This window comes from Ascaphus truei, chromosome 3 (genome assembly GCF_040206685.1).
Source record: "Ascaphus truei isolate aAscTru1 chromosome 3, aAscTru1.hap1, whole genome shotgun sequence".
In the NCBI taxonomy this organism is placed as follows: Eukaryota; Metazoa; Chordata; class Amphibia; order Anura; family Ascaphidae; genus Ascaphus; species Ascaphus truei.
This window is the reverse complement of record NC_134485.1, coordinates 344,461,810-344,472,641: the sequence shown is the minus strand read 5'-3', so window position 1 is coordinate 344,472,641 and position 10,832 is coordinate 344,461,810. Positions and strand designations below refer to the sequence as shown.

At 43.6% G+C, this 10,832-nt stretch overlaps 1 protein-coding gene across 4 annotated transcripts in view; it reads right to left on the bottom strand.

The window, feature by feature from the left end:
- The window catches only part of ZNF385A (zinc finger protein 385A), a 213,205-nt gene that overhangs the window by 80,559 nt on the left and 121,814 nt on the right, over positions 1-10,832 (bottom strand). For all 4 annotated transcript variants that reach the window (XM_075591734.1, XM_075591735.1, XM_075591736.1 and 1 more), the window contains one exon: positions 10,061-10,203. In XM_075591734.1, coding sequence (XP_075447849.1) covers positions 10,061-10,203 — 143 coding nt within the window. The remainder of the gene's footprint in view (positions 1-10,060; positions 10,204-10,832) is intronic.

Sequence of the window (10,832 nt, the reverse complement as noted above, 5' to 3'; positions counted from 1 at the left end):
CTTTGTCTACCTTAAATGTGTTTATTCACTGAAATACATCAGCAGCTGTTATAGCTGAATGGTTAGTGCTACTGCCTATGAGTTGAGTGAACCAGCGTTCGATTCTTGGCTCGGATGGGTTTTTTTTTTTAAATTTTATTCACAGTCAAGTGTAAATAGCCGCTTGGCTATTTCCACTCGAGTGCGAATAGCCAAGCGGCTATTTACACTCCACTGTGAATATCCACTGCCCTGGTGTTGAGCACCCCTGGGTTAACTCAACGGATTATAACTCTTGAACATATAATAAATATATATATATACACACACACATATTTTAAGTTATGGTGGGTGAAAAAGGCAACAAAAACCTCCACCGTTGGCATGTAGCCACTAATTAAATGTATCTTTGTTAAGTAATTGTAAAATTGGAAACACAAATCTCAAGGTGTTGAATTCTGCCATGTACACGTATCTCCCAGTGCCAAACTGTGCTATAGTGAGTCTGTAATGTGTGTGGGGGTGTCACTGTCCCTTTACTGACCTATCTATAATATACCAACCAGGTTCACACTAACCTTTGGGCTTCACTGTGGAGAGTCAGCAAATGAGCAGTTATGTTTATCTGTCTCCCACTTTAAACTGATGTCATTCAACATTATTTATACTATTGGCATGTGATGCAAAAAAATACAGATGGATGCTGATATATTAAAGGGTACCAGGCAGATGAGGAAAGCATGGGTGAGGTTAGGGGCAGGGGTGAAATTAAACTTGTCCGTAAATATTTACATTGTAATTACTATGTTGGGAGATACACAGAGACTATACAAGTAACAGTTATTCAACAGTGCATACGTATAATACCTTCCCTCTTGGTGCTTTCAGATTATCAATATACCAGCCAAAGAGGGTAAGTAATAGTACATGGGAAAGTACAAAGGGAGTTTTATGGTTTTGGGATCATCAGTGAAATGGGTTGCTGACATTACTGTGAAGTAGAGTTAAAGAAACAGAAAGGAGACATCCTTGGGCAGAGCATAAAATGCCATCAGGGCTATACTGAGAGATTAGGGCTCGGAGTGTAGAGTCTTCTCAAAGAGTACAGATATGGCAAAATAATATTACTATAATTAGAGAATGTCATACACCTTTTTACAGATATTATTTCAAATTAAATAAAAATATTGAGGAAAGATATACATAGAGATAAAACACACAAGATATAAGGTACCGGCACAAAGTATTACACATGATCACATTGTTATCCATATGCATATACAGTTCTTTTTTAAATATACAAGGTCATTACTGTGTGCCATATTCATGTTATTAAATTATCTTTTCTTCTCCTTACTCTATTTTCACATTTTTAACCAAATTGAATTTACATTTTAACAATACAATCACCAAAGCAGGAGGGATAAAGGGAAGTGCACACAAAGAACCCAGTGAAGCAAGAAAAGCAATACTGCGGTATAGAAAATTCAAGCAAGCTGACATTTCTAAGGCCTTTATATGTGCATTGTAAATAGATAATATTATTATGAAGCCGTATTTATGTTTCCTGCTTCTAACATTTGACCCTTGCACTTTTGGTTTAATAGAAATGCTTTAAATGATCAGTTGAACCGAACAAAATAAACAGATTAAACAGCAAAGAATTAAAAAAGGCAGCGGGTGTGTTTCTATGCATGGATAAGTACTTATAAAATGAATCCCTCGGTAGTTTCGGTGAAGCACTTGTATGTAACTCAGGATAAATAAGAAAAATGACACATGTTACGTTAGTGTAATTTTAGTTTACGGATATCTAAACAGGTATAATTCAAGACTAGGACATCTTTCATAAAAATGGATGAATAGGTTTAAAGTAGTTGAAATAATCATAGGAATGAGTCCTGTGCCAACAAGTCCTTGAAAGTGATAGACCTCAGACAAGGGTTGGTTGGTCATGAGGCTGCTAATCAGCAATGTCAAAAGGTCAATGTGACTGAAGTATAGTTTACATGTTCTTCCAATCCCACAGAGACACTAAGGGGGGCGAGGGGGGTGATTTCATCCACTTCCCAAAGGCTTTGATTAGACAGGGCACCTTGCAGACCATAGATGTAGTATCTAGTGGCTTCCCAGGTGCACTAGAGAGCAGGACCAGAGGACAGGGCAAATTCAGAATGGACGCCGACTGAAAAACCTCAAAGGTTGAGAGGTTGTCTTGGCAAAGAGCAGTTTCAAACTTGGCCTCCTTGCTCTGTGACAATTCGGCTGAGTTCTTCTTAGGCCTCGTCCCCACTGATCGCGGTTGCGCGTGCTACAGTGTGCGCGGCGCGAAGATACGGCCCTCTATGGGGCCAGGCCCAGTCACTGCCTGCGCGCGCCTGCAGAAAGAGCGCCTTTGCCAAAAGACAAGAAATGTTCCTCCTCCGAGCGCTTACTATGTCACGGCAGCGGTCCAGCCAATGAGGGCGAACCAGCCACGTGATGTCGTGGCCACGCCCCTCCCATGCCCCACCCTGTCGCGATCTCCTGCTCTTCACTTGACGCGCTTTCCAGGCCACAGATCGCGCTTGAAACTAGTGCACGCGCCGCCAGGCGCTCCGACACGCACGTGCTCACAGTGACTGGGGCCGTAGCCTAAGGCGTATCTTGTAAGAGAAAGTGTGTGATTTCTGTCTCATTGTCTGGCTGTTGATTTCCTAGTTCTGATATGATTGGTTGGGATCACTCAAATTCCCCCTCAGATTGCAGCAAAAGAGGTCTGGCAGAGGCAAATTTACAAGTAAACAATGGCGAGATTTTCTCCAATATTTTTTTGGCAAGCATTTGAACCAGATTATTTCCAGTTGAGTTCTCTCTGCCAGGTTTTACCTCAAATTGGGCCGGCGACTCTCTCTCATTCCTGTATTCAGTTATTTCAAGGGACATGCTTGCCACAAGAAAAGTAGTCACAGTAGAAACACTGGGTGCAATACTTGAGGTAGTTTAGAGTTAATTTGTGTTCCCAAACAAGTATACAAAAGTAGAGATATTTTAAAACCTTTTAACTGATTGGCTGGCAAATATATCCTATAACACAATATATCCTAAGAATGCCGTGGTGGTTTGATGGAATTGACATTTCTCCAATTTGGCAAATAGGTGATTCTCTCGAAGGCGTATCAGTACCTGTTTAACGTGGCTGACGTGTTCCTGGGTAGACTTGGAAAAGATCAAAATGTCATCCAGATAGACAATGAGATTGAGGATGTCCCGGAATATTTCATTGACGTAGTCTTGAAAGACAGCCGGGGCGTTGCAAAGGCCGAAGGGCATGACTAGATATTCATAATGACCATCACAGGTATTGAATGCCGTCTTCCATTCATCGCCTTGGCTAATTATAGGCACCCCACAAGTCCAATTTAGTGAAGATAGTTGACCCCTGTAGACGGTCGAAGAGTTCCGTGATCAAGGGTAACGAGTAGCGATTCCTTAGAGTAATCTTGTTGAGGCCCCTATAACAACATCCAATGTGACAAAAATACACAGTGAAATACCTATATATCTCTTGAAAAAAGGGTCATTTAGTTAACCCTTTGGCCAAAGCGTATAAGCCTGTGAGCCACTTTAAAGGCATGACCATAATATCGCAAGTCCTAAACACTAACTGGTTAAAATCCTTATTTACCTCTATAATTAGGGGAAGGATGGTCCTGGCATTTAACCTGTCACAACCAGCTGCATGAAAAGAAAACCTGCTTACTTAGACAGTGGGGAGGGGCGAGCTTTAAACCCTGGGTGGGAGGAGCCACTGTCCAAGTAAGCAGGTTTTCTTTTGTTTCTTGTTTTATACAATTAGCCACGCCCAGTAGCACTCCTTTTTACACTTATATACATATATATATATATATATTGTGGTAATTTGGGGGGGTTTCTGAGAGCTTGCTGGGTATCTGTGTGTTTGAGGCCCCTATAATCAATGCACGGTCGGAGAGACTCATCCTTCTTTTTGACGAAAAAGAATCCGGCTCCAGCTGGGGAAGAGGATTTCCGAATAAATCCCCTTTCTAGGTTCTCCCGGATGTAATCATTCATAGCCTTGGTCTCCGGAAGGGAGAGTAGGGTAAAATCTTCCTCTAGGAAGTACCGAACCGGGCAACAGGTGAATCGGACAATCAAAGGGACGATGTGGAGGTAGAACTTCAGACCGTACTTTATCGGAAACATCACGAAATTCTTCGTATACCTCTGGCAGAAAGTTCGCCTGCTTCCCGGACGTGCACAAGCCACCAACCTTGTGAACCGGCTGAAGACAAGATTCCGCACAACGGGTACTCCACTGGATAGGCTCTCTATTGGTCCAATCCATGCGAGGATTAAGGCGTTGGAGCCACGGGAGACCGAGAATCAGGGTCTGCTGTAGCAGGTCCATCCGACAGTCATTTTGCTCCAGATATCTCTCTAGTCTAGAGAACATATTGGCGTGAGAGGACAGAGTTCTCTCCACCTCAGCGGGGTCCATGTTTGTGGGGCTGAGCATACTGTCACACTGTGCTCACCACAAATAAGGTGGGACCACGGTGCTGAGGTAGGAAAGGATATTACGCCACCCACAGCCACGGGGGCGCGTCTGGAGTGTAGAGTTGGTCGGGGTAGCCGAGTCAGGGTTGGAGAGGTGCGGATGGTCGATATACTTGCCGGGGTCAGAGGAGGAGAGGTACGGAACGTTGCAGGTACTATTAGCCGTGTCTGGGTTTGGGTTTGGAGAAGAGCGGATCTTGTGGAAAGCCGGGTCGGTACACAGGAAGATAAGCAGAAAGACAAGGCAAGACTGTGGAGGCAGAGAAAAGGTGAGTGCAACGCAACTGGAACTATGCTCAGCCAATTTTCCAGTGTGGCAGCTGAGCATAAGTAGGAGAGGAGGTCCAATGAGGAACTTGCAGCGTGGGGGGTGGGGGGTGTGTCCAGCAAGGGCTGTGGTAGGGCAAAGTGCAGGTGCTGGGAGCACCTCTGGGAGTAGGGAGGCAGACCGTCAGTGAGAGCGTGCATCCATGTGTGCGCCGCATGGATCCGAGGTCAGCGGTATTTCCGTATTGGCACGCGCGCGCGTGTAGTGTGGAGGTTACCAGGCGCGGCAGGAGGTGGGAGTGGAGGACGTGGAGGAGCCTGCGCTGATAGCGGTGATTGGGGAGCGTGCCGATGGCGGTGTGGCTCCCTGAGCCTCACAGCTTTCCAGCCCTAAGAGCGTTAATTCCTCAAAGAGAAGCCAGCAGCAGCTGCTAACTAATGGAGTTAATCAGCCTGTCTGAATGAACTGAATGAGGAAGTATTTTAAAAGACACAGGAAGCTGCCAGACAGAGAGAGTTTTCCCCAGAGAAGGGGGGGAGATAGAAGTGCTCCCCAGCTGCGGAAGCTGGTTACAGAGGACCTAAAGAGGAGTTTCTCTGGACTCAACATGGGGCTGACTTTCCCTAAGAAGGAAGGATGACAAGGCCGTGCTGAAGCAGGGACGTCTGCTCCAAAGCACTGACAGATAAGCAAAAACATTTTATTGTTGTATGCAGATGCTGTGTTACCTTGTTGCATATGCCTGGGCATGTTTTGGCTTGGGAAGCAGCTTAGCTAGCTATGCAGTTAGTGAGGGTGAAAGCTACGGTGTAGTTAGCTTTCCCCCTTGGCAATAGGTGTTATTTTTATGTGTTGTTTTGATTTAAAGGGACGGTGGGCCAAACAGGCGATTTACAAATTAATTGCTGAAAAAATAGGTGAATCCTTGATGGAGAAGGATTTAGGAGTGCACACCTTGAATATGGAGTTCAGTTTTGGGCACCACTCCATAGAAAAGACATTATGGAACTAGAAAAAGTGCAGGGAAGAGCCAACCGATTAATAAAGGAGATGGATAATCTGATTTATGAGAAGATGCTACCTAAATTAGATTTGTTTACATTAGAAGAGAGGAGTTTAAGAGGGGATATGCTAACTATAAACAAATATATTTGGGGACAATACAAGGAGCTTTCAAAAAAACAATTAATCACAAGGGCAGTACAAACAATACGGGGCCATCTCTTAAGGTTCGAGGAAAGGAGATTTCACTTGCAACAAAGGAAAGTGTAAAAGAAAGAAATAAAATACTGTAAATACAAATATAGCACAAGTATCTGTCATCTAAATTTAACACAAGTTGAACTTGATGGACATACAGTATGTCTTTTTTCAACCTCATCAACAATGTAAATGTCAAGGAGTCTGGAAGTTCACTCCTGAGTAAATTCCACGTGATTTATAAAGCAAAATAGCTGCAAACGTCTTTATATCAGCAACTTGCAAATCATCTTTTTTTGGTTGACATCCGCAGCTCAAAACCTGTGTTCCCCTTTGTGCTTCTCCTCTATGAGAGATGCTATGGAGCATGACTGTTATATTGTACCTGCTCATTTTTGCATATGATGCTTCCATTTTAATGTATGTCTAGAGCCTCCAGCATAATTTCCATTGTTCAGTGACTATAATTAGAGAGATTACAGAGGTCTGAACTAACAATACTAAAACATGGTGAAAACATTTTCATCTAAGGGGGTGAAAAGGCCCATAGCCAGCTTCCTTTGTCTGATATTTGTGAGAGAAGTATTTGTGTTTCATAAAGTTTGTGTGATTGTGTTCGTATGTGAGAAAGTTTGTGTGATAGTGTTTTTGTGTGTGAGGATATTTGTGTGGTAGTATTTCTGTGAGAAAGTTTGTGTGATAGTGTTTTGGTGTGTGTGGATATTTGTGTGGTAGTATTTCTGTGAGAAAGTTTGTGTGATAGTGTTTTGGTGTGTGTGGATATTTGTGTGGTAGTATTTCTGTGAGAAAGTTTGTGTGATAGTGATTTTGTGTGTGGATATTTGTGTGGTAGTATTTCTGTGAGAAAGTTTGTATAATAATTGTTGTCCTATTTGTGTGTCGCGGTATTTGCGTGTTTTGTATGATTGTATGTGTGTGCTTGCGTTTAGTGTTTGTGTTTGTATAATAGAATTTGTTGGTCTGTATTATCAGTGTGTTGCACTGGTGGAGCTCATGAATGTCGAACTTGGAGCATGAAGTGGAAAATTGCAGGACGCGATAGTGCAAAGTGAATGAGTACTTCAGTATTAGGTAATACCTTTTTTACCTTGAACTAATAATAGATATTATAAGACATGATTTCCAGATTTCTCCTCTCTTCCTCAGGTCAGCAATACTGATTTACAGAGATTTTCTAAGTGTAACACAGATGTTAAATCCAAGATAACAATCTAAAGCAGATGAGTCAGACAAGGAATGGCAGAGGGAATAGCAAATAAACAGACGGTAATACATGGATAAAAGCGATAGGGAGAAATGTGGAAAGCATGTCGAACCATAAATCTATCAGCATTGTGAAGGGGGGTGGGGAAGAAGGGGTTGAATTGTACAAATAACAGAGAGACAGGGAGAAAGATTACAAATAATTTGGATAGTGAGTAAAAAAAACCATATCAGTGTATTCCCCTCTTACCTCCGATGCGGGTGCGGGAGGAGGGGAGGCTACTGCCAAGGTGTCCGAGTGCCGCCGGAGCTGCGGACGAACCCGGCAAGGTGCAGGGAGCCGCTCCGGTACTGCGGAGCACAGGCGGCGGCCATCTTGCTTTTTGCGCATGCGCACTACGGTCCTCGCGCTTGCGCAGTGCACTGTTAGTTGTGGCGGCCATTACAAAGGCTCCGCAAGGGACTACAAGTCCCAGCAGCCCCAGGGGCTTCTCAACACATGGGAAGTAAGAGCCAATAGGGCTGCTAGATGCACAGCAGGACATAAGATACATTTGGTGCACTTGGCACCACGCTTCAGACAGAGCAAGGACTGCAAGGGAGTAGGTAGTGTCTGGGTGCAAGTGGCTCCCAGACTAGGCCAGATACCCCCTATGTCCTCGATAGGCCCCTGACCCTGTCAGCTTGTGGTGCTATAAGGAAGGCCCCAGATAGGGATGCTACCCTTAGCTTATAGTGACAGGTGCAGCATCGGTAAGCGACACAACGCGGTGTGCTTGGCCTGTGGTCTGGAACCAGAAGCAGGCATATATATCAGAGACTCTAAAGGTGAGACCCTCCAGTGGGAGTTCACCCCACGCGGTGATTGGACGCACTCGGAGTGGAAGGATTTTTAGAGGCCTCACGTCGTGGGATCAGACGGATCCTTCTGCTTAAAGCCAGCGGTATTTGGGAACAGGAGTTCCCAGGGAGGTAAACGTGCACCAATGGTCCACAGGGGTAGCGCTACTCCCTACACTTGGGTGGGACTGACATTGGGGAAGGACATCAGGGATATTGGAGCCCCCACACCCTAAGTACTTTGGGGATATATATACACCCTATCATATTATTGTGTTGTACTGTGGTACAGTTATATTGTATTGTAGTATATGTGATTAGTGAATGCCCTTGTTATATACTCTGTGTGTGACATTACTGACTATATTAGTTCCTGTGAGGGGCTATCCTGCTGCGCTAGGATCCCTCCCAGGTGGAGGTGCTGTCACCCGAGAAACAAGACAACCCCAGGCTCCCAGCGGCGGAGGCGTAGGCCTCCTGTGAGCTACGCAGGTAATTCCCAGCACGCATAGACCCTTAATCATGGGGAAAGGGGGCTACATTAGTATTAAGCATTAAGTGCCTATCTGATCATTTTATAATTTAACCCCCTCATCCCCCCGTCCTGTACACACACCCCTTTCACACCCACCCCCTTCACACTGCTGATCGATGTACTGGATGGTCCTACCTGTTCACCACATTTCTAACTGTCCCTTTTATCCATTTATTGCTCAATCTGTTTATTTACTATTACCTCTGCCATGACTACCTCATCTGCCTTAGATTGTTATCTTGGATTTGGATTTTACATCTGTGTTAAAATCCTAGAATATTTTGTAAATCAGTATTGCTGACCTGAGGAAGAGAGGACAACTCTGGAATGCTTGTCCTATAAGATCAATTGTTAGTCCAAATAAAAAAGGGCAGTTAAAATGTGGAATTCATTATCCATGAAGACTGTGATTGCAGATACAATAGATTTGTTCAAAAAAAGGTTGGACGTCTTTTTAGAAAGGAACGGTATACAGGGGTATACCAAATAAGTATACATGGGAAGGATGTTGATCCAGGGATTAATCCAATTGATAATTCTTGGAGTCAGGAAGGAATTTATATTTCCCCTTATAAGATATCATTGGATGATATGACTCTGGGTTTTTTTGTTTGCCTTCCTCTGGATCAATAAATAAGTATAGATATAGGATAAAGTATCTGTTGTATAAATTTAGCATAGGTTGAACTTGATGGACGTACGTCTTTTTTCAACCTCATCTACTATGTAACTATGTAACTACGTAACTTAATACTGAAGTTCTCATTTGCTCTGCACTAGGCTAACATGGCTATTTCTATTTAATTCAAGAGGCTATACAAACATAATAAAAATAATAGTGCAACAGACTACCACTTTAGAACAATCTGTGTTAAGGGAGGAAGTTAAAAAGGGGAAAACTTATTCATTTGCATGTCCATTACTAGGTCTGTAATAATGCATCATAGAGGTTAAATATTGAGCTTTACACTTGTTAGATACCCCCGCTACAGCTAGTGATGTAGGGAATGGTGCTTAGAGGGGCAGGAATAATAGTAACACTGAAGGTGGACAGAACCCCTATGTAGCACTCTGTTCCTATGTGAGATGGTGGGTTAAATTAAAACATATTTATTGATAAACTCGTTAAAACAATGGGGTTTAAAACATTTATTAAATAGTACCAAGTGTTCAGTAGACTCTTGGGGTAGTTTACTCCAAAAGAGTATTATATGGATATTAAAGTCCAGTGTTAGTGAATTCACTGGCCCTAGTAATCCTCATTTGCAGTGTTTATCTAGGGATTGAGCTTTACCAGATGCTTCAGCATAATGTATGATTTCTGAAACGTGCCCTGTGAATGTTGATCAATAAATGGCTTCCTAGCCTGATTAGTGAGTGCAACGCTATGCACATGCACATTGTCCAGTCATAAGTACACAAGCCGTACACATACTGTAAGTGGCATCTCCTACCGTGTTGAATCTTGGGAAGAGCCCCATCGCTGGCTGTGGCTCCACAGGAAAGGAGAAGAAGGGGTTGATATCCAGGTGGGACGGCACCATGGCTGCAGAGGGACGAAGCAAAGCCGGCAGCCCCATGCCTCTGTTAATGCTCCCTGAAGAGAGAACGTAGAACAGTGAGATGGAAGCAGCACACACACACCGCGTAAACATGCAAATACCACAACATGGGGCTCACACAAACGCCATCTGATTAGACGTTCCGGGTTTCGGTGTTAACCGAAAAACAGCACCTTCTGATTATCTTGCACTTCCGGTTAAAACCGATAAAAATAGGAAATGAAGCAGCATTTTATATTGAGTTTCACCATTTTTAGTAACCCAGGTACAGGTAAGCGACAAAGGCAACACAGTGGAGTATGGAAACTAAAACAAAGTGCACAGATAAACACCACATTCTAATGTAATAACTAAGCTGGATACTCTTTGAAAAAGCGCTACTCCAGCGCAAAACGCGTCAGAGGTATATCCTTGCGCCACCATGCTGTACACTCACAATAAATAATATTTTTAGTTCATTTGCATAGCCCCGGATTGCTTCTTCCTGGACCGGCTGTGCTTTGCTCCCCCCACGTGGATTATCGCCTGCATTGCATTTCGGCTGCACGCACGCCTTCGGGACGGCATACAAACAGCCTTCTATGTGAGTACACAGTCTATTCCGATGTCTTTGGAGGATTACGCTATGCTCTAAGGTTGCTGCCAGCTGTACAGGGATGTGCCG